At 41.2% G+C, this 24,842-nt stretch overlaps 1 protein-coding gene across 1 annotated transcript; it reads left to right on the top strand.

The window, feature by feature from the left end:
• Positions 1-7,762: 7,762 nt before the first annotated feature.
• On the top strand, positions 7,763-8,473 carry LOC138370034 (uncharacterized). Its single transcript, XM_069333809.1, has one exon. The coding sequence runs from the start codon at positions 7,763-7,765 to the stop codon at positions 8,471-8,473; it is 711 nt and encodes a 236-aa protein (XP_069189910.1).
• Positions 8,474-24,842: the final 16,369 nt, after the last annotated feature.

Raw genomic sequence — 24,842 nt, 5'->3', positions numbered from 1 at the left:
GTATGTCCATAGAGTCTACAATACTTACAGTACAATTGCGAGTCAGCTTGATCGGTACTCACTTTCTCGTAACTGTACCACGACTTCTTACTGGAAGATGGTTCTGGTGTCAGCCGGTGGATGAGGCTGTAAGTGTCAGACGACTTAGCACACTTTAGGTAGTCGGTTTCTTCTTTATCTGCTAAATATAGGCGAACAGGAGGCGGCACACGCCTCAAGAATTCTTCAATTAGCATGAGGTTGACGAGATCTGCTAAAGTAGAGACATGTGCTGCTTCCAGCCATTTCATAAAATATCTTTTTTTGGTATTAGCAAATTCGAGAAAGGTAGTGGTACTTGCCTTCAGGTGGTCACGGAATTTCCTTCGATAACTTTCGGTGGAGAGAAGGTAGGCGTCCAACACTGCTTGTTTCAGAGTCTGGTAGTCATTCTCAGTCGCCAAAGTACCGAGTGTAACTGCAGCTCTACCTGTAAGATGTACTCTGAGAAGGGTTGCCCATTGATCGGCAGGCCAACTAAGTTGATTAGCAAGGGTTTCAAAGGTGGTGAAAAACACATCAACTTCTGTTTCTACGAATGGTGGCATTAACTTACTTGCATGTGATATATTGAAACTGACAGGAAGATTGGCAGTATCTTGCTGGCGTTGAGCGAGGTGTGTAGTTTCCAGCGCGAATTCTCGTTGACGACATTCCATAACCAGAGTTGCTTGTTGTTTGTCATGGTCGCGTTGCATCTCCAATTGGCGTTGTTTTGTTTCAAAATATATTCGCTCACGTTCACGGAGTATTGCAATCTCACGTTCTTGTTCTTCTTTTCGTATGGCAGCTGCTTCCCTTTGTTTTTCGAGGGCTTCTCTTTGCATGGCAGCTGCTTCCCTTTGCTGCTCGCGTTCGATCTTGGCCAGCTCTAGTTTGAGTTTCATCGTTGCCAAATCAGTTTTATCTGCAATAAAGTAAGTTTCATGAGTTTTAGAGTCTATCTTACCTTTCTCTAAGAGATGATCCAGTAACAGGTTATGTATTTCATTTTTGTTGGCTTGGTAGGGAACTTCTAGGTGATACTCATGTGCAAGAGTTTGTAATTCAGTCCTCTTGGCACGACTTAAAGTCCCTATTTCACCTGCTGGATCTGTACGGAAAGCTTGGAGACGAAACATGGTGAAATTAGCAAATAAATGCACAACGAATATACTGTTGTGATATGGTGAATGTCAGAAACAGGACAACGTGGCAACTGGTACCTATCCTGTGAAATCTTTAACAATTAATGTTAATTTCAAGATGATAAATTATTAATAAATCAAGGTCGCAGGAAATCTTGTACCCGGTACTCATGTAAGAGGATAAGAGCAAGAAAATCCTACTAAATAAGCGAAACTGGGTTTCTAAAACAAATGAAACAGTTAATTGCCTCAAAAGTGAATTAGGTAGTCCAAGAATGTAGGCATACCTTGCCGAGTCTCTATAGGACATAAGCAAGTTTTTCCCACTGAAATTAACATGATACTTACAGAACTTGCGAACTTTTGTGCTCTGAAAAAGAAGGCTAATTCCCTACCAATGTAAATATCATCATCTCTGACCGACCTGTAGGGGTGCGAGGTGTCAACTGGTGACGAGAACTGCTGCTGAGGTCCCAATTCAGCAACTAAAGTTCGTGCGAGAGGAACTATGGCCCTCTTTATCCTCCTACCGTCAGATTGCAGAAGATTAGGTGCACTTGACCCTAGGACAGACCACAGTACCAGGGTACCAATATGATGATCTGCCGAAAATATGAGAAATATCCTAGGGACAAAAGATGGTAAACACGAGTAATAACACGGAGGGAGAGATGACCAATTAAGAGAATGACTGAGGCCTACAGTCACCACGTAATCAAAAGTTGTCTCACCTTCACCATATGCTACTCTCGGAATGCACAATACACACAGCACCATATGAAAATAAAATTGAATATTGAAAATAGTGAAAAGTTACTTTACCAAAGCCAAATACGCTTACCACAAATTTACAATTTGGCACCAGTACCTGAGTGAAGCTCCGTGGACAGGCCCCCACGTAATGTGACGGTAAAGCGTTGGTGTTCGGCTGTTTCAAAAGCTGGGGGCAGGGCCTCGTCACATAACAAAAAAAAGAGAAGTTTGTCCTTTCGTCTGTGGTAAGGTAATGGGAAGACACACAAACACAAAGTATATAAACAATGAAATTTTAATTACTCTAGAAAACAAGACATGAATAAAGACAATCTCATAAAATTCAGGACAAGTCAACAAACAAAACAACATGAATAATTACTGGTAATGAAAAGTTACTCTAAGACAAGAATGCACGTTATAGTGATAGCAATATAAATTAAATAAGTGAGGTGCTGGAATACTGGCTTCAAGCTGCCACCTCCCTTAGTACACGAAAGCCAAGGCTTAGTCTACTAGCAAGAGATGTCCCCACACACTTACCACTAGTTCTTCTCCCACATACTTGCAACTAGTTTCTTGTTCCCCACGTTCTTGTCACTGGTTCTTCTCTCCTACATATCTGCCACTAGTTCTTCTCTCCTACATACCTACTACTTGCACAATAATTGGATGGAGATCTCAGCAATTGCAGGGAGATCTCAGGTATGTGGGAAGATCTGCAGCAGCTCCTCAACCATTTTAAACCTGGTTAATTTCAACTCGACAACAATTATACAACTCTGTGGCTAGATGGTGCACTAAAATTCCCCAGGTAGTTACCAGGTAGCGAGAAACAATGGGCAGAGTTTCTTTCACCCTATGCCCCTGTTACCAAGCAGTAAAATAGGTACCTGGGTGTTAGTCAGCTGTCACGGGCTGCTTCCTGGGGGTGGAGGCCTGGTCGAGGACCGGGCCGCGGGGACACTAAAAGCCCCGAAATCATCTCAAGATAACCTCAAGATAACCGTACATCTGGCAACTCTGCTGGATAGTATCTCTGTTCATAATTTAGTCATTCCTAGACCTTGGAAATTACACAAAAACGCGTCTACAGCTGTAAATCATTTATTATGCAGTGCTAAGTTCAACCAAAATAACTGCCAAATGTCGTCCCGCAATTCATACATCTGGCAACTCAGCTAGATACTAGCCACTACATTCATAGGGTAATCATTCCTAGTCCTCGAAAGTTCCTAATCTTGCTCCACAAATGCAGCTGAGCAGCAGGGACCTCACTGGGCCGCCTGTAACCTCACACACCTCTGATGTTACAACGCATTTGATGACACAAACTTTGGTGCTAGTGACCAGTCCGCAATGAAAGGATGTGAAATATCAGTCTTGAACTGTTACTCTCCTGAATTAAAGAGTTTATATCCTACTTTGCCAAAATCACTAAAAAATATTGTGGCATGATAAATATAATTGTAAGATTTCATAGCGAAAATATAATTGCTGTTCATATCCGGTGTGGGGGGATGTTTTGGGGGACTTAATGAGGTGTGGAGGGATTTCCGGTAGGTGTGGATAACATGAAATACTTGAATGCTTTTAAAGCAGTGTTCCAATAAGAGTTGTTATAGTGATTTATATATATATAATATATATATATATATATATATATATATATATATATATATATATATATATATATATATTGGTGTATACTGGCAGCAGGTTTTCTTTCAAACATGTTTCATTGAATATGACCGCATATTCTGTATTTATTATTTTCTGGTTTAGGGCTTCTATCCCTCTAACTATTTTCTTAGCATCAGGGCTTAATTGGAATAGGAGTTCTCCAAAACTCATTTTCGTACTTTTAAGGTGAAGAAAAGAAGTGATTTACTATAGAGTGTATTACACTTATTTGTATAATTTGCACGACGTTTCGAACCTCCATGGTTCATTCTCAAGTGAACAGATCTCACAATACTAGTTGATTTTATACCCGCATTAGGTCAGGTGATAATACAATGAAGGTGAAAAACATGGGGGGATACATAAGGGATAAACATAGGGGCTGCAGAAGGCTTATTGGCCCATACGAGGCATCTCCTATCTAAACACAAAGATTAATCCAGTGTAATTGGCCTATTATGTTGGACATTGTCTTCTGTGTTGGCATCGATATGTTCTTGTCTTGTCCTTACTCTCATGGTGGGTAGAGTAAATAGTTCCGTGATTTGGGTGTTCATGGTAGGTCACTCTATTCTTATGTGAATGAATGTTACCATGAACACCCAAATCACGGAACTATTTACTCAACCCACCATGAGAGTAAGGACAAGACAAGAACATATCGATGCCAACACAGAAGACAATGTCCAACATAATAGGCCAATTACACTGGGTTAATCTTTGTGTTTAGATAGGAGATGCCTCGTATGGGCCAATAAGCCTTCTGCAGCCCCTATGTTTATCCCTTATGTATCCCCCCATGTTTTTCACCTTCATTGTATTATCACCTGACCTAATGCGGGTATAAAATCAACTAGTATTGTGAGATCTGTTCACTTGAGAATGAACCATGGAGGTTCGAAACGTCGTGCAAATTATACAAATAAGTGTAATACACTCTATAGTAAATCACTTCTTTTCTTCACCTTAAAAGTACGAAAATGAGTTTTGGAGAACTCCTATTCCAATTAAGCCCTGATGCTAAGAAAATAGTTAGAGGGATAGAAGCCCTAAACCAGAAAATAATAAATACAGAATATGCGGTCATATTCAATGAAAAAAAAAAATATATATATATGTATATATATATATATATATATATATATATATATATATATATATATATATATATATATATATATATATATATATATATATATATATATATATATATATGTCGTACCTAGTAGCCAGAACTCACTTATCAGCCTACTATGCAAGGCCCAATTTGACTAATAAGCCAAGTTTTCATGAATTAATTGTTTTTCGGCTACCTAACCTACCTAACCTAACCTAACCTAACTTTTTTGGCTACCTAACCTAACCTAACCTATAAATATAGGTTAGGTTAGGTAGGGTTGGTTAGGTTTGGTCATATATCTACGTTAATTTAAACTCCAATAAAAAAAAATTGACCTCATACATAATGAAATTTGTAGATTTATCATTTCATAAGAGCAAAATTAGAGAAAATATATTAATTCAGGAAAACTTGGCTTATTAGGCAAATCGGGTCTTGCATAGTAGGCTGACAAGTGCGTTCTGGCTATTAGGTACGACATATATATATATATATATATATATATATATATATATATATATATATATATATATATATATATATGTATATATATATATATATATATATATATATATATATATATATATATATATATATATATATATATATAGATAGATATAAGCAGTTTCCGTGGTGTAGTGGTAAGACACTCGCCTGTCGTTCCGCGAGCGCTATGTCATGGGTTCGTATCCTGGCCGGGGAGGATTTACTGGACGCAATTCCTTAACTGTAGCCTCTGTTTAACGCAACAGTAAAATGTGTACTTGGATGAAAAAACGATTCTTCGCGGCAGGGAATCGTATTCCAGGGACCTGCCCGAAACGCTACGCGTATTAGTGGCTGTACATGAATGTAACAACTCTTGTATATATCTCTCAAAAAAATATATGTCTGCTGCTAGTATGGAGAGTTCAACGCTGAGTTATGTCATGATCTTTGCGGTGGTTTGGAGACGTTTATACCAAATGAGTCGGACTCTTCTGGGTCCAGACATTGTGATATTTGCTTTAATTGATATGAATAGGAAATAGACGGTTTCACTCATTAAGCGATCTTTTGTGAATAAATGTTAAAAATTTTAGGTACAAATTGTGGGATATTTGGGGCTTGAACATGATTATTTAAATATTAATGTAGTAAATTAAATTACGAAGGACCACCCGCTTTTATAGTAAAGAGGGAAACTGAGAATTTCTGATCATTAGATAATTCCTAGATGAAACCAGTAAGTATGGATAAACTAGAAAATATGATCATAGAAATAATTAATGGGCTGTATTATTAAATGAAACAAACCTCAAACGCCTACATTGGGGGGTTATTACTGGAGGTAAGTACGTCCAGGAATTAGTGTGGTTCGTTCACTAATTCAATTAATAATAATCTAATCCTATAAAATAATATTGAAACTGATATCATTACCATAAAGGGGAACATAGATTATGAGCATAGTAATGAATTACAGTAAACCACATATTAATCCCAAAGAATTCTGCACACAAGAAATTGCAATAGAATCATAAAGGGAAATAAATCTTAGCTTAATGAAGATTCCTTTAGAAAGCCATGGAAGTTCCTCTTATTCTCTGGACTCGGTCGACTGACGAGTGGAACGGGTTAACATGGGAGAAGGCAGCATGGAGAATTCTTCTCTCGTGCTGCAAGACAAATATTTTACAGTAGCAACTGATTTACCTACTGAATCTATATATTCAAGAAAATTAAGAGTTACAGGTGACAAATTTTAATCACCTGTTATTAGATGTTATCGTGCGTCATAACGGACAATCACCCTGCTACTATTAAACCTTTTACCCGATGCATCACATAAAGGAATATACTTAGCTGTGGGCACTGTATAAGTATTAAGATTGCCGTGCTTCGCGTCCCAGGCTCTGGTTAACCCTATCCTGGATAGTGACGCGCTTCGCTGGCGGTCACGTGTCGTCAAGAACCAAGTCAAAGGGCTCCTTATTCGACACCAGCACCAGCTGAAGATACTATCTGCAAGGTTATTCACGCCTCACAGTGGCGACTTTCATCTGAGGATGGATAACGCCTGTCCTAGTTGCTGGACAATGGCGTCTTCTTACGAGTACTGTAAGCGCAGGTCTGCCTCTGAACGGCTCTCCACGTGTACTGAGCTGGCCTTCCTCTACCCACGCCGAGTCCGCGTTCATAAAACAAATTATTGTCTCGAACATTAATATTTCTCGCATTTACGCTTGAAACGTTGAAGACTGGACGGGTTTATTATTTAGCGGAAGAAAATATTGTTATTTACCAATTTAAGAATAGTAAATATATAAGGGAGAGGAATTAATGTCTCCCCATGGCATTCATTGGTGACGTTAACTTTATCACGAGATAGACGCTATGATTCCAACGCTCTATTCGGCTTTTAGTTAGAGATCAATTCATCTGCAATTAGTTATCATACAGAATGCTTTAATTATGGAGAATCGAATTTAATTCTCACATACATTGGATATAATGTGTTTACTGTAAGGAAATCTGACGCAATACTGGCGTCAGGTGACATGAGAATTCTAGCCTACTGCACAGATGAAAATATTAGTACATGAGAATTCTACGTGTTGTTAATTTTACTTACTACAATAATTAGTATGGTTAGTAATAAGTAATGAGAATACAACAGTGTTGTATTCGGTGTTGGAAATATCCAACACAAATAAACAATCTTTGGCAGGGATACAAACAATATTTCTCACAATTTAAATAGTCTTTCCTAAATAAATTTTATTATTATTATTATTTTTTTACATGCAAACATGCGATTAAATGCAATAAAACAAAGATAAAAAATGCAAAACAAAACTCTCCAGGAAGCCTCGAAGCACAGAAGGCCGCCGCATCCTCGACCAGCAGAAACAGGGCAATCTTACGCCAGTAATCCCACAGCACCACAGACGCCGGCAACACACCCTCCGGGACCCCAACAGACACCCCTCATGGGAGAGGGCTTGGCAGAGGGCAATACCACAGGGAGCCCCAACGGCAACGTCCAGACAACCAGGCAATGGTTGGGACCCCTTTGCAGCGAGTATCCTTCTCTAACACCAGCACCAGGCCATGGCCCGCACCATCACCGTCACCATCCACTGCAGGAGGGGAGACCACCCCTCACTGCGGAGAAATTTCTGCCGAATTAAGAACTTTGGATGAGCCTAATACACAATCATCGGCAGTAGCGGGCACGTGGACCTCAGCCACCACCGTCGTCACAGAGTGCGACTCATCCATAACCACCCCATCGCTGCCCGAAGACCCACCGGCGTCAAAGTCCCCCACATCAGCCCAGGCAGTAGACGAACGGCGGATACGCTTGGGCTCCGGCCACACATCATCAGAGCCGGGGGCGGATCCAGAACCATGGGCACCACAAGCCGGGCGAACCGACGCCCGTCACAGAACAGCAGCAGCCTCAGCCACAGGGGGAATGGGGCTGCACACAGCAGGAGGCTTTGCAGCCACCCCATCTACCAGCACGGCCGAGATACAAGGCGAGGGCGCAGCAGCAGGAGACGTTGAAGACGCAGATGACGAGGATGTGCAGAGAGCACCCGGAAGATCCTCGGGAGCAGCGGAGACATCAACTGGAGCAAGAAGGCCATCCGAAGGCAAGACAACCCCTGGAGAAGGGGCCACAACAGCTGGCAGTGCACAGGGCGACACCGAGGGGGCCACAGTAGACAACGGTATGGCCACATCCCCACCCACGGAATCCTGATCCGCAGGGAGCGGCGGGAAATCCTCTTCTCTGAAAAGATTCACAGGAGCGACCACAGCCGAACTGCACTAGTAGCCAGAAGCCCCAACAGGCCACACCAGAAACATATACGTGTTTGCCGGGCATGGTACACCCGGTCGTAGTATCCCAGGAGCCGGACTGAGGAAGGAATGTCCGACCTCAGGCGCATCCCCAGAGGACGAATGTTTGTCCGCAGACCTTTAAATTTTCTGAGGAAAGCGAGTGCAGCTTCACACTGACAACAGTGCCAAACTGCTGGAAATAACGCCGGCAGCAGATCCTCGGGAAACTCCAAGGGCGCCCCATGAACACTCACATTCGTAATGACACCACTACGGTCCGTAATCGACACAATGCCGGCACCATGCAGCATAGGCAAGGAACGCCCCTCATAGCGCCAGAGAAACTCACGGGACACAGCCATCCACACAAACTTGATAATCACTCGGCGAGCAGTTACCAGTTCAACACAGTAAATCTCATCCACTGAGACACGGAGCATGTCACACATTACAAGTTCCACCTCAGGGTAACCAGTGTGGGCAGAAAATTTGAGGCCTACTAAGTGCATCCTCACAACAAGGGGAAGACGGCCCCCATCACTGAGCGTCACCGACGATCACCCAAGCACCTCTCGAGCCAGGCAACAACTGCAGGGAGGGCAGAGACACCCACACCCGCTGCCATACAAATCAGCAATCTATCACCAACTACCGGAGAAGTCAGGCGACACATCCGCACCCCATTGTAGCCAGGGCGCAACTCTCCCATCTATCCTAAATAGAATTGGAAGAAATAAGCTATTGAACCAACCCATCCTCGTCTCTAGTCCATCGCATCCAGCGGTCGACCCATTAGATGCATGCATAACTTTTTACATGCTTTTCATTCAAAACGGGAATTTATTCAAATATAAAGTAATATTGAAATATGTTAGCATATTGTGTATATATAGGCATAAGTTAGGTTAGGTATGGTTAGATGTTTAGGTTCTGTTGGCGATTATATTTATTTCAAGTGCGTGGGTGAAGCATTTATAGCGTTGTGGTTCGAACAAAAGTCGTCAGCAAAGCTCTTGTTCCGGAAAAGTGGAAAAGTTCGAACGTCAGCAGTTGCAAGTCGTGTGCAGCAGCCCGTCCTCCAAACAAAGATCCAAAAGTGATTCTATGCACACGCCAAACCCCCTGTTTATGAATGAAAAGCGGTTTACACACAACTCACAACTGCTGACGTTTGAACATATCCGGAACAAGTGCTTCACTGACGAATTTTGTTCGAACCACAACGCTGTAAATGCTTCACCCACGTACTACAAATACAAATAATCGCCAACAGAACCTAAACACCTGACCTAACCTAACCTATGCCTATATATACACAATATGCTAATATATTATAATATTAATTTATACTTGAGAAAATTCCCTTTTTGAATGAACAGCATGTTAAAATTTATGAATGCGTCTGTGGGGTTGACCGCTGAATGTAATGGACTTGAGTCGAGGATGGGTTGTGTGCAAACCGTTTTTCATTCATAAACAGGGGGTTCAGTGGGTGCATGGAAACACTTTTGGGTCATTGTTTGGAGGACAGGCTGCGTCCTCAACTCAAGTCCAGTCCATCCAGCGGCCGACCCCACTGACTCATTCAAAAAATTTAACAAGCTGTTCATTCAAAACAGGAAATTTCTCAAATATAATTAAAATTGTAATAAATTAGCATACTGTGCATATATAGGCATAGGTTAGGTTATGATAGGTGTTTAGGTTCTTTTGGCGATTATTTATATATGTAGTATGTTGGTGAAGCATTTACAGCATTGTGGTTCGAACAAAATTCGTCAGTGAAGCACTTGTTTGGAGGTGTTCGAACGTCAATAATTGAGAGTCGTGTGTAAACCGTTTTTAATTCATAAACAGGGGGTTTGGCGGGTGCATGAAATCAATTTGGGGTCTTTGTCTGAAAGACAGGCTGAAAGAATTGACACCTGCGTTGCTACTGCACCCACAAGAATCCCGGAGCTTCCATTGAAGCCCAAACCTCGGTTTCACACAATTCCCCCGTGCACTCGGGCTCCGTCGTCCACCTCTAACGCGCCTCTCTCAATAAATAGAAAATTCACATATTGAGGTATATTACAGAACAAATCCAAAGGTGCCATGATGATGGTTCGAACCTATGCACTTGGTGTTCCCAGATTTGTGTGAATCCCCGATTCGGCTTCATTGGAAGCCTCGGGATTCTTGTGTGTTCAGTAGTTCCCCAGGTTGCAATTTTTTGACCATGTCATGAAGCAGTTGACTAGAGCATGCATCTGGGAACATCCTGCCTATAGGTTCGAACCTTCATCACGGCTCCTGTGATTTGTTCATTTATATATAAGGGTAATGTAATTTCTCTATGTGTTGTAAATAAGTTATTCTTTAGTTGGACGAAAAGTGAATTGGTGGAAATGAATGGGTAAAAAGGAGGGGTAACAATAGAGCATATATTAAAAGAATAGATTAGTTTATAATTTATTTAGGAAAGACCTGGGCAAATACAAGGGTGAAAATATTGCACTATTTCCATGTTTCTTATGTATAGGACTTCTGCAGTTTATTTTGTTTCTTAGTGACAATTAATTATTGGTTCAATATGGATGGAAATAAATAGGAGATACTCTAAAAGTCTTCATTCACTTGAACATTCAATAAGTAATCTTTAAGTAGCTGTGTGGGATAAATAACCAATACTAGTAAATTGAATATATATGCAAAATGGAATTAAAACACGATCGTTGAGCACGGGATTAAATACACAATCTTTGAAAATGGGACTTTTTTCTGGTACTGACACTGCGTGCCACCCAGGAAACAAAATTTAGGGAAGACGAATGCCGGCAACAGCTAAGGTTGATGGGGAAAAATACAGACAGAAGCCTGCAGCTGAAAAAAATTAAAATTGCTGGCTTCCTTCCTGGTTTCACATACTGATAGAAGAATAGAGAGAGAGATGGATAGGTGTATGGAAAGATAAATGGATATATGGACAGACAGATGGATAGACATATAGCTTGTAATTGGATATAGACGGACATAGGTCGTATTGGACGGAATTAGGCTTGCAGGGGTAGGCTAAAGTATGTTTAAGAAGGATTAACAATTATAAACACCCCTAGGCCATTGTCAGGAGCTAAGTGGGAAATATAGCATGTGATTCTTGTGGAATTTGTTGTGTTCTTATAATGCAATTTCTGAGACCCAGACAAATGTTTCAAAGCTTCTTAATACATTTTCTGAGGAAAGGGAGAAAGGGGGGGGGGGTGAGCTGGGGAAAAAGAGGGGAGGGGAGGTTTGGAAAGGGGAAGAAGAGGGTGACGACGAGGGCAGGGACGAAGAGGGGACCAAGGGGACGGGGACGGGGACGACTGGGATCAGGGGGAAGATGGGGAGAAAAGTGGGGAAGAGAAGAAGAGAGACCAGCCTGCAGCCTGGCTCCCCCTCTATATAAATGTAAATCGAGGAGAGAAATAGTGAGAAGAAAACTAGTAAAAAATGCTGAAGATGGGAGGAGAGAGAGGAGAGGTTTGGGAAAGGGATGGAGAGAAGAAAATGAATTGAAAAGAGGATTGAAGAAGATGAAACACAAGGGAAAACGGGAGTACGTGGGAAGAGAAGAAAAAGAGTGGAGTCGGGGAAGAGAGGCACTTTCAGGGGAATGACCGGGAACTCCTCTTAGTATGGTATATCTTTACGCACATACAGAATCTTAAAATATGTAGTTTAAAATATGTAAGCTGATGAGTAAATAAAAAGGAAGATTCTTGATACTCTCTTGGGCTCGACCTAGAGATGCTGAGGACCCCAGAGGTCGCTCCCATTGGCAGGTCATGACTCTTCCTAGTAAATGTGGACACCAACCATGTATTATAACTCCCACATACTTCCCACTAGTTCTTCTCCCCCACATAGTGCAAAAAATTAGAATTTTCTGAAGGCAATCTATTAGCCAATCCTGCTGTCTTGGTAGTACTTATAGGAAGGATGAGAACCATAGTACATACACCGACGTACAACGCAGTTAGAAAGTAGAAATCGGTATTTTTGAACTGAAACAAAGAAGAAAAGTATTTATACTTGTGTTGCAAAGACAAACTACGCTAACTTAACTTTCCTAGGACTAATATACGCTTTCTGAGGTATAATATAGTACATATGTATGCTATACTATGATTAAGAATAGATAATTTTTTTATAACTTAATTTTTTCTGACTCCATAAAGCGAACAGTAAAAAACTATACTGTCTAATTGCTTAGTACGTTAGTATTTGTACTATGTTGCACATAGTATGAGTAAAAAGTACTATCTAAACAGGAGGATGGGTTGAGCACATGCCTGTCATACAATAATGCTTGTATCGCACTTCTCCACAACTCTCACTTCCCTCTATGTCACACTTTCTCCATAGTCGCTGTCGATTGTTTCTTTCGTTAATCTCGGTCTTGCACCCGCCTCCTCTATGGCTTTGCTTCAATGGTCAAAATACAATGTGCTAACCTAACCAGAATGGCACGAACCCAAGCCACCCATCTGACCTCACCAAACCTATCCATACCTAACCTTACCTAACCTTACCTAACTTTATCTAACCTTACTTAACCTTACCAAACCTAACCTAGACCAACCTGAAAACCCATGCATAGAAAAAGCAGATATTTGTGAGCCGATACTTTTCAAAGGACTTTGTTGGGTTCATTTTCTACTTGCAATCGAAAATTCAGAGTTCGAAACCCGTGCAGGACTGAAATATTTGGGCGCATTACCTATCACCCATTGAACCCTTTCCCCCATTCTCCCTAAAAGTAAATTGCTACCGACGAGTTAATCAGCTTGTTGTGAGGTTGTATCCTGGCCGGGGTCAGTAATTAGACCTTGGCGGGGCGGGAGTGACCTCGACATAAGCCTAATGTATAAATACACTCTGGCTGCCTGTCCCTCTACACAATGAATTTATCAATGAATATTTACTGAGCGTTCAATTTAAACCTTTACTATGTTCAAAAGTAATATACACAAGTTAAGTAAATTACTTCAGTGTCTTTAATAACATTCCTGCTGTTCACAGATGAATCACATTACCGTGAAATATCAATGAACAAATCCAACAGGAGCCTTGATGAGGGCTCGAATCTATGAGCTGAGTGTTCCCAGTTCCCAATGATAGGCCTTAAACCCAACATACAACAAAAATATGTCAATGTCTCTCTTGCAAAATATTTGTGTTGTTCCATAAGTATGAAATATCATCGCGCATGGAGTATGCATCATTTTCGTGTAATTCTCAGTTCCCATTCTCTCGCCTTTCTCCCCTGGAGCACTTATACACTAGTCACTGCTTCCCTCTTTGCATTTCTTCGTCCGCTTGTTCACCAACTGGCGGCTTTGCATATATAAATTTTCTAATATCTTACCTTCACTATGTTTCATCTTGCTCTCAATCAAACCTGTTATTACCGGGCCTTAAACCAGTGGGCCCAATACCCAACACCACCGTCAATACTGCGTGTAATTAAAGTTAATAACGTTAAATATTCAACGTTAAGACTATAAGACCCGCCGCTCTCCCTTGGGTACAATGTCTTTGGATTGAAAATATTAATTGGATGATGCGGTTACGTTGTTTTCCTGTGAGATCAACCAATTTAAACGGTAGATGTTCCAGTTCACAATTACTTCTGTGCTCTTACATAATTCCACGTTTTGTTTTCATTATCTTTTAAATCTCTTTTAAAACGTCATTATATATATGATGCTGAAGAGAAGACGAAAGGAAGTAGACGAAGGGAGATAACGAAACTGCGGAGAGATCGTAGGTAAGACTCTTGTGTCTGTTACGAACCTGTTATATCCAGTTGAAGGAATAACGGACTCGTAACTTTCAATAGTAGAAATGAAGTAAATAAGCATTTATGAAGGAATAAAGATGTTAGACGTGACCTTAAATTGTGTCTAGTATGATTATATTTTATATGTTTATGTTATATATATATTATATACTGGCTGCACCTGGCCATGCGTTGCTGTGGCTCAGCAAACTTTCCCTGTCTCCTAGTCCTCCCCACGATTCCCCACTCCACCATCCCCCTCGTCTTCCCCACTATCATCCATTCCCCAGCCCATTGTCCTCCCTACCATTCCCCCTCCCCCGTCCCCTCGTCCCCCCCCCCCCACTATCCTCCACTCCTGTGTCCCTTGGTCCTCCCGACTATTCTCCATTCCCCTCGTCCTCCCACACCAATACCCCCTCCCCCTGTCCCCTCGTCCTTCCCATCATTCCCCACTCCTTCATCTGATGATCAAATGATCTGATGTTCCCATCAGAAAATTGGGAACATCAAATAATCTGGAGCTAGATTTACGAAGATGTTACGCAAACACTTACAAAACTGTACATCTTTTCTTAATCTTTGGCAGCTTTGTTTACAATTATTTAACAGTTAATGAGCTCCGAAGCACCAGGAGGCTGTTTATAACAATAACAACAGTTGATTGGCAAGTTTTCATGCTTTTAAACTGTTTAATAAATGTAACCAAAGCCGTCAAAGATTGAGGAACGATGTACACGTTCGTAAATACTTGCGTAACTGCTTCGTGAATCTGACCCCAGATGTTCCCATCACTGAAATATAAGAAAAACAGTTCAAAAAACGAAATGAAATATAATGAATAAATAAAAGGATTAACTATACTCACGAAATGAACGGTATGGTAAACAACACAGCTCAATTCCAATGCAATGTTACACAAAATAATTAAATCAAAATTAAAATAATTCGAAATTTATGAAAATTCAATTTATCAATGAAATCGGAAACACTGAAATGGAATCGTAACATATAATGTATAGCATATGTTGGTCTTATGTGCAACAGATTTTGCGTTTTTCAAAAACGCATGTTTTTACCTGGTACAGGTGTGACATCTATATAGTAGGTATATAAAAAGACGCGCCTATTCGAATGCAACGTTGTGTCAAAATTTCAAAGCATTCGGTGAAGAACTTACAGAGATTACAGCGTGTGTTGCACTTACGTCCAACAGATGGCGCTGTTTTTCAACAAAAGCATGTTTTTTCCTGTCACAGGTGAGGCATGTGTATAGTAGATATATAAAAACACGCGCCTATTCATATGCAATGTTGTGTCAAAATTTCAAAGCCATCGGTAAAGAGGTTTCGATGATTTCCCTCACATGGAAAACACAGTTTTTCAGAAGAAATTTTTTTTTACCGTTACAGACGTGACATCTATAAAGTATGCATATAAAAACCTGCTCGGATGCGAATGGAACGTTGTGTGAAAATTTAAAAGCAATCGGTGAAGAACTTTCGGAGATTAGCGATTTTGAAGAAATGAACAGTTCCATTTTTATTTATATAGTTGTTTATGTTATATGTGTAGGCCTTTATGTATTCTTAGAGTAAAGTGTGTATGGATTAATATGTAAGGACACGCTGGAACATAGCATGTTGGAGCGAGATAGTATTGTAAGCGACTTAAGCGCCGGTGGCTGGAGGTCAGGGATTAGCGAATACCAACCTTATAAATGGGCAGTGGAGTTATGGAATTATACAAGGACGTTGCTTGCAGTTGCTTGACTCTGTGTGAGATTATTAACAGCGTTTTGGATTTCTATAGTAATAAAGTTAATGGAGGCGGTTTAGGTCAAACAGGTTTCAGTTTCCTAATGTAAGGTTGAAATAGTGGAATAATGTTCATGAGTGCAGGGAAGGAAGGAAGGAATTATCAAGGGAAAGCACCAAGCCATTACGACTATATAGCACTTGGAAGGGGTCAGGATAAGGATTTGGGATGGGACGGAGGGGGGGGGGGGAGGAATAGTGTGCCAACTACTTAGACGGTCTGGGATTACTGATGACCTGCATGAAGCGAGACCGTCGCTCTACCGTCCATCCCAAGTGGTTGGACATGAGTGCAGGGAACATAAGCCCCGCCCTAATGTTGTCGGCGGCGTAAAATGCTGTTTTAACCCTCAGAATTATTATTAAGTACACTGCAGTACCGTTTAGTTTCAGTAAAGGAACCCATTGTATGTATGAAGTTATTCATTTTGCCACCCATTGTGAGAGATTGGTCATTTAGTACTTTGAGGTATAGAAATGACTAATGCTTATCATGCATATGGCAGGGCAATAGTTTTTACCAGGCCTACAACTGGAAATGTTCTGTGTTTTATAATTATTGTTGCTAATAGTACTGTTCCCTTTGTTTAAATTATTGTTAAGTAAAATACCAGCTTAGATCTGGTGAACAGTTCTAAGCAAATGAGTTAGGAAGATAGCCTAATATTAATTACTAGGTAGATCGGCGTCCGAACGACTTCCTGTCAGGATACGGGGCTTGGTGGATATAAAAACGCGCGCAAGCCTGCCTCACTACCTATCGCAAGCCTGCCTCACTACCTATCGCAAGCCTGCCTCACTACCTATCGCAAGCCTGCCTCATTACCTATCGCAAGCCTGCCTCACTACCTATCGCAAGCCTGCCTCATTACCTATCGCAAGCCTGCCTCACTACCTATCGCAAGCCTGCCTCACTACCTATCGCAAGCCTGCCTCATTACCTATCGCAAGCCTGCCTCACTACCTATCGCAAGCCTGCCTCACTACCTATCGCAAGCCTGCCTCACTACCTATCGCAAGCCTGCCTAACTACGAGACGGGAGATATCTCCCGTCACGCAGGGTGCAGCCGCACCTCCACAGATCTCCAGTATCAACACTTGATACTGGTAATGGCTCAAAAGAGCCACCACTTACGGGCTATTCATGCCCGTGCCACGATATGAGTGGCTTAATCTTCATCAATCAATCTGCCTCACTACCTGAATCCTACCACTAGCTGAATCTAAACCAACAACTGCCTCACTCTCAGTTTGTTTCAGGCACAAGGAGGACGATGGTACGGTGATCCGGCTAGCTGATGGGGCTATTGGATTAAGATTGTGTCATCTGTTTTATGTAGGACATGGGTGTCTTAATTGTGTCTTAATTTTCCCCAGTTGCATTTGACTTGTAAGATTTTTATTTTTATTTCTATTTTTATTTGTACTCAACGCATTTTTTTTCTTTTTACCCATTAGTTTTAAGCTTTAGTCAGTAGTGTTTTTTCCTGCCCGAAACGCTTTGCGTAATAGTGGCTTTAGGCATTGTATGTACTAGCTCCTATCTATAAAGCCAACAAACTTTGTAAAATCTCTTTATGTATGTACCTTTGCCTAAATAAAAATTATTATTATTATTATTATTATTATTGTATTTTTAGATAATTCTTTGCCTGTGTCTCGGCGTCCTTCAGAGCGAGCCACGTGGTGTACATAAGTGTATCTGTGATTATCTTTGTTTTAATTGTATGATATGGATTTGTAAATAGACTGGAGATTAGGCAGTCCCCGTTTTCATTATCCTCATTTTCTGCGGCAATGTATGGAGTGGGGGATTTAGTGGGATATTGTGCTATTCTCTAGCATCATTACACGGGCACGAAACATATATTTTGACGACCGTGAAACAGGACCACTTATACTTTACCTTGTACTTATTGCCTGGTGGTGTATTAAAGTCTGCATAGTTTTAATTAGTTATTATAGTTTAATTTAGTGAGCTGTCTATTATTGTTGCCTGTGTAATTTTATTAGCAGTGATTTTAATTTGTGTGTGCCTGTTATATCTGGGACACTGGCATTAAATTGTAATTGATCACTTGTTGGAGTATATCCATTTTGCCTGTGCCTTTATTTTTAATGCACTTAGTAAACATTTATTATTTTTCAATTTGATTACATTTTTATTGTATGTTGCTAATTAATCGCTGTCCTAGGTACGTTACTGATTCTGGAGCCTGTAGTGACTGCTTGCCATTTTAGTCACCTGGGAGAAAAACATTGTGAGCGAGAGTTAGACATATTTTTCAACACTTCTGGTTTAAGGTACGTGTCATAGCTTGTGCCAGGTTGGCCATGCTAAATTGTGTTTTTGTACCATTAGTAGTATTTGAGTGCCCCAGTAGTATTTTTGTGACCCCTCATTGTTTTTACCCTCATTATGGATGTCCTAGTAGCCGACATTTTTAAGTCTCCCTCGGTTCAGGGACTCCGAGGTCTTAAGAAGGCTGTTCTCATCGTAGTTGGGGAGAAAATGGAGTTAACCCTTAACCCAACTCGCTGAAAAGGCACTTGGTAACTACCATTGTGGAAAGATTGGTGGAGGAAGAAATTTTAGACCAGAACCTTGGGGAAGATAGAGGCTGGTGCGAGGATGTACTAGCTCTTAAACGGCGGGAACTCAAGTCCTTTAAAGTTGAGGCAGTTCATAAACAGCGACATTTAGAGATGGAAATGCAGCAGAAAGTTTTGGAAGAGAAGACTAAGCAGCTGATTATCCGACAGCAGATAGCAGCTGACAATAATGCTTGCATTATTGTCAGCTGCTATCTGTCTCACCAGTCTCTGGTGAGACAGATATCAGTAATATGCTCCTAATATGCTCCTTTCTACTTTTAGTACCATCGGAACGTTACAACTGCCATTACAGGAAGTTGTGTGTGTGGGGCACGCAGCCATTCCATGATGTGGGTGACAGTAGGTTTGAAGGCCAGTGTTCCAGACCTCTCCACACTTTACTGAGGTTCCCCACTCGGATCTTAACCCTCTTGGTTGACCTCTGACCCGGAGAACCAAGTGATGAAAACCTATATGTAGAACGAAGTGATGTGGCTGCCCCTTTTGATCTTGGGAAACCCAGGAAGCATTCAAGGTGCTTGAGTCCAAGCTCCATGGAAAAGAGGTCTAGGTGTTTTTTTATGTGTATATGGCCTCTGCAGAAAGATTCAGAGCCTGATGTATTTGCAATTGGACAATTAATTACTGTAAAGAATCATATATGTAAAAGTATTAGGTCATGGGACTCCGGTTTGAAATTTAGGGATTTATTGAAGTGGTTCCATCACCAGATGAACCGTTTGAAATATTGTTTAGTTAACTGTTAGTCTCAGAAAACTGAACACCGTTATGATAATGATCAGATTCATGTAGTCAAGAGTAGTGTATTATTGGGTAGCCATATGATGTGTGGTCAAAATGCTTTTGAAACTTATGACAAAATTGCCCCCTCAGTGGATTTACACAACTTGTAACGTAACTATCATGAAAACTAGTCAATGGAAGTTTATTAACCTATGTAGAGCCTGTTTAAATGTCATCCAGAGATTTGTATCCTGGAGTGTGGTGTCATTGCTAGATATCATATCATATATTGTCTTAGTAAATTGGTGTTGTCAGACTGAGTTTAAGTTCAAATTGTGCATTTGGCACTGTATTTGGCACTGTATTTGGCACTCTCATATTAGTCAGAGACCCAATCAAAATGTGATCCTTGAGTTACCCATTTTGTCTTAGCGGCGGAGGGATGTTACTAACCCGTTATTTACTGTTGAAGGAGTAACGGACTCGTAATGCTCAATAGTAGAAATGAAGTAGATTAGCATATAAGAAGGAATAAAGATGTTAGGCGTTGTCTTATATTGTGTCTAGTATGATTATATTATATATGTTTATGTTATATGTATAAGAAGGAAAAACTTTCATATATTCTTAGAGTAGAGTGTGTATGGATTTATATATGTAAGGACACGCTGGAGCATAGCATGTTGGAGGGAGATGGCATTGTAAGCGGCTTAAGCGCCGGTGACCGGAGGTCAGGAATTAGCGAGTACCAACCTATTGGATGTGTGAAGTTCATTTTGCCACCCATTATGAGGGTATGACCATTTGGTAGTAGGAGGTAGAGAAATGACTAATGCTTTTCATGCATATGGCAGGCCAATAGTTTTTACTAGGCCTACAACGGGACATGTGGAAATGTTCTGTTTTATATATATTGTAGCTAGTAGTACTGTTCCCTTTGTTTAATTTTTTTTAAATAAATTACCAGCTTAGATTTACTTAACAGTTCTAAGCAAATGAGTTAGGAAGATAGCCTAATATTAATTACTAGGTAGATCGGCGTCCGAACGACTTCCTGTCAGAACACGGCGCTTGGCGGATATAAAAACACGTGCACGCCTGCCTCCCTCCACGGGAGACATCTCCCGGCACGCAGGGTGCAGTCGTACCTCCACAGATCTCCAGTATCATCTATTGATACTGGAAATGGCTGAAAAGGGCCACCACTTATGGGCTATTCATGCCCAAGCCACCTTTTGGGTGGCTTAATCTTCTCTCTCTCTCTCTCTCTGCCTCCCTCTCAGTTTGTTCCAGGCACAAGGTGTAGGGTGCTACGGTGATCCGTATAACCGATGGGGCTATTAGGTTAAGTTTTATTTAATTTGTTTTAAGTAGGACATAGGTGTTTTAATTGTGCTATATGTTAGTGAGAAGTGAATAGCTTTTTATTGTTAATTTCCCCAGTTGCGTGGCACTTGTACGACTGTATTTTCAGATAATTCTTTGCCCGTGTTTCGGCGTCCTTCAGAGCGAGCCACGTGGAGTACTTAAGTGTATCTGTGATTACCTTTGTTTTAATTGTATGATACGGATTTGTAAATTGACAGGAGATTAGGCAGTCATCGCTTTCATTATTCTCATTTTCTTTGTCAATGTATGGAGCGGGGGATTTAGTGGGATATTGTGCATTATTAGACGGACATGTAACAGTTTCTAAAGTATTTCCCCATGAAGACGGTACATCCCATATCTTTTAGTCATCGTCTCACTAATTCTAGCAAAATTTTATTTCCTTCTCCTGAGTTTCTCCCATTTGTATTCTCTCCCTCTCATCCATCATTCGCAATTATTACCGTTGCTGCACCTGGCTAGTCCACATCTTTTGACGATAGTCAATTGTTTTTGTTCCATCCTAATTTAAAGTGCAACCAAAAAGACGTGTCTAGTCGAATGCAATGTTCTGTCAAAATTTCAAAGCAATCGGTAAAGAGATTTAGAAGATTTCCCTCACATGAAAAACACATGAAAAACACAGTTTTTCAAAAAATTATGTTTTTTACCGTCACAGACGTGACATCTATATAGTATCTATATAGAAACCTGTTCGGATTCGAATGGAACGTTGTGTGAAAATTTCAAAGCAATCGATGAAGAACTTTCCGAGATTAGCGAATTTGAACAAAAGAGCATTTCCATTTTTATTTATATAGATATACGTTAACGACATGTTTATAGGAGTAGAATCCTATATGTCGATGTTCGTGGATGAGACAAAGTTGATGAGAAGAGTTGTGACAGATGACGATTGTAGGATCCTCCAAGAGGGCTTGAACAGGTTGCAGAGATGGTCAGAGAAATGGCTACTGGTGTTCAACACGAGCAAATGTAACGTTATGGCAATGGGACTAGGTGATAGGAGAGCAAAGGGACAGTACACAATGAACGGTAACTGCCTACCTGTGACGACGCGAGAAAGAGACCTGGGCGTGGACGTAACACCTAATCTAACTCCTGAGGCACATATAAATAGGATATTGACAGCAGCATACTTTACACTAGCAAAAGTTATAACATCATTCAGAAACCTAAGTAAGAAGGAATTTAGGGCGCATTATACTGCCTACATGAGGCCAGTCTTAGAGTATGCCGCCCCATCATGGCGTCCCCACCTGAAGAAACATGTAAGCAAACTGGAAAAGGTTCAGAAGTTCGCTGCGAAACTCGTCCCAGCGTTACGAGGGATGGGGTATGAAAAGCGCCTGAAGGAACTGAGCCTTACGACACTAGAAACAAGAAGGAAGAGGGGGGAATGATAGGAACGTATCAAATACTCAGGGGGATTAACCGAGTGGACATAGACGAAATGTTCACACGGAATAATAACAGAACGAGGGGACATGGGTGGAAGCAGGAAACTCAGTCACAGAGATGTTAGGAAGTTTTCTTTTAGTGTGAGAGTAGTGGAAAAATGGAATGCACTTAAAGACCAGGATGTGGAAGCAAATTCTATTCATAATTTTAAAACTAGGTATGATAGGGAAATAGGACCGGAGTCATTCCTCTAAACAATCGATGGCTCAAAAGGCGGGATCCAAGAGTCAATGCTCGATCCTGCCGACACAAATAGGTGAGTACAAATAGGTGAGTATACACATGGATACAGGAGCCGTGGCTGAATGGACATTGCTTGGGACTCGTAGTACCAGGGTCCGGGTTCGATCCAGGCTGCCGGTGGAAACAGATGGGCAGAGTTTCTTTCACCCATATGCCTAGCAGTAAATAAGTACCTGGGAGTTAGACAGCTGTTACAGACTGCTTCCTGGGTGTGTGTGTGTGTGTGTGGAAAAAAAATTGTTAGTTCGTAGTTAGTAACAGTTGATTGATTGACAGTTGAAAGGCAGGCCGAAAGAGCAGAGCTCAACCCCCGCAAGCACAACTAGGTGAATACAACTAGGTGAATACACACACACAAAACTCTTAGAGAAAGAGCACAAGAAGGGAACCCGGATGAAATAGGACTAACGGAAACAAAACTCTCAGGGCTCATAACAAATGTGGTGTTTCCCTTGAACTACACTGTAATAAGGAGAGAGAGAGGGAAGGAAGGGGAGGAGGCAGAGTGGCCCTACAGATAAGAAAGGAATAGAGTTTCAAGGAGATGGCTATCCCAAGCTGCGAGGGGTTCAGCGACTACATTACCGGCACCATGACGATGGGAGGACCAAGAGTAGTATTAGCAGTGATATATAAAAATCCACCAAATGACAGAAGACCCAGTTAAGAGTATGACAGAAACAATATGGCAGTCAACTCTATAATTGAGAAAGCAGCCACTGCTGCCTGTAGAAATAGATCCCATCTGCTCATCATGGGGGCCTTCAATCATGGAAGGATAGACTGGGAAAATAAGGAACTACACTGAGGTGAGGAAACATTGAGAACTAAACTGTTGGAAGGAGTGAAAGAAACATTTTAGGTCAGCATGTCAGGGGATCCACAAAGATGAGAGGCAATGATGAACTAGCGTGACTTGACCTAATCTTCACTCTGAATGACTCCGTCATAAGGGAAATTGGGTTCCAGGCCACAGTATAAATGAGCGATCACAGTGTACTGATGTTTGAATATCTGGTCGAAGAAGGATTGATGTACCCAAGGACGGCACAGAAAACAAAAGGCTGGCATTCCAAAAGGGAAACTATGAGGAGATAAGAAACTTCCTAACAGATATAACTTGGGAAACAGAGCTCAGAGGAAAGACGGCCCAGGCATGATGGACTAAATCACACAGAAGTGTAAGAAGGCAGCAGAGCAGACAAGTTCGTCCCAGTCCAAAAGAAAAAAATAGGAAATGCAGACAAGAAACCCATGGTTTGATCAGAGATATAAGATAGCAAAAGCAACTAAGTAAAAGAGCGTGGAGAAACTATAGAAATAATAGGACACAAGTGAGCAGAGAAAGATACCAGAGCGCCAGGAATGAACACGTCATGGTGAGACGAGAGAAAGAAAGACAATATGAAAATGACATAGCAAGCAAGGCAAAGACCCAACCTAAATTGCTGCACAGCAACATCAGGAGAAAACAACAGTCAGGGAACTGGTAATGAAACTGAGGATAGGAGCAGATCAATTCACTACAATCGACAGAGAAGTGTGTGAAGAATTCAATAAGAAATTCCAGGAGGTCTTCACAGTAGAGCAAGGGGAAGTCAACGAGATATTAGAGGGAATATCTAACCAATCATCACAAGTTTAGTTTGTGATTACCAGTGGGGAGGTAAGGAAGCATCTGCTAGAGTTGGAATTGACAAAGGCTATAGGCCCGGTTGGAATTTCACCTTAGATACTGAAGGAAGTAGCAGAACTCTGTGCCAGCCACTCGCCATGGGGTATAACAAATCACTGGTAACAGGTGAACTGACAAAAATTTGGAAGACGACTAATATAGTCTCGATACTCAAGAAGGGTGACAGACACTAGGCACTGAACTTGAACGAAGGATATCTTGAGGTTATCTTGAGATCATTTCGGGGCTTAACGTCCCCGCGGCACGGTCCTCGACCAGGCCTCCTTTTTGTTACACCCTCCAGGAAGCAGCCTGTAGCAGTTATCTAACTCCCAGGTACCTATTTACTGCTTAGGTAACAGGGGGCATCAGGGTCAAAGAAACATTTTGCCTATTTGTCTCTGACTCCACCGGGGATCAAACCAGGAACCTCAGGACTACGAACCCGAAGCGCTGTCCACTCCGCTGTCGGTCGCTAGTGTCACTTACTTGCATACCAAGTTAGGTGATGGAGAAGATTGTGCGAAAAAAGCTAGTGGAACATCTGGAGCAGAA

This window comes from Procambarus clarkii, chromosome 30, assembly GCF_040958095.1.
Source record: "Procambarus clarkii isolate CNS0578487 chromosome 30, FALCON_Pclarkii_2.0, whole genome shotgun sequence".
Classification (NCBI taxonomy): Eukaryota; Metazoa; Arthropoda; class Malacostraca; order Decapoda; family Cambaridae; genus Procambarus; species Procambarus clarkii.
This window is presented reverse-complemented; position numbering and strand designations above follow the sequence as displayed.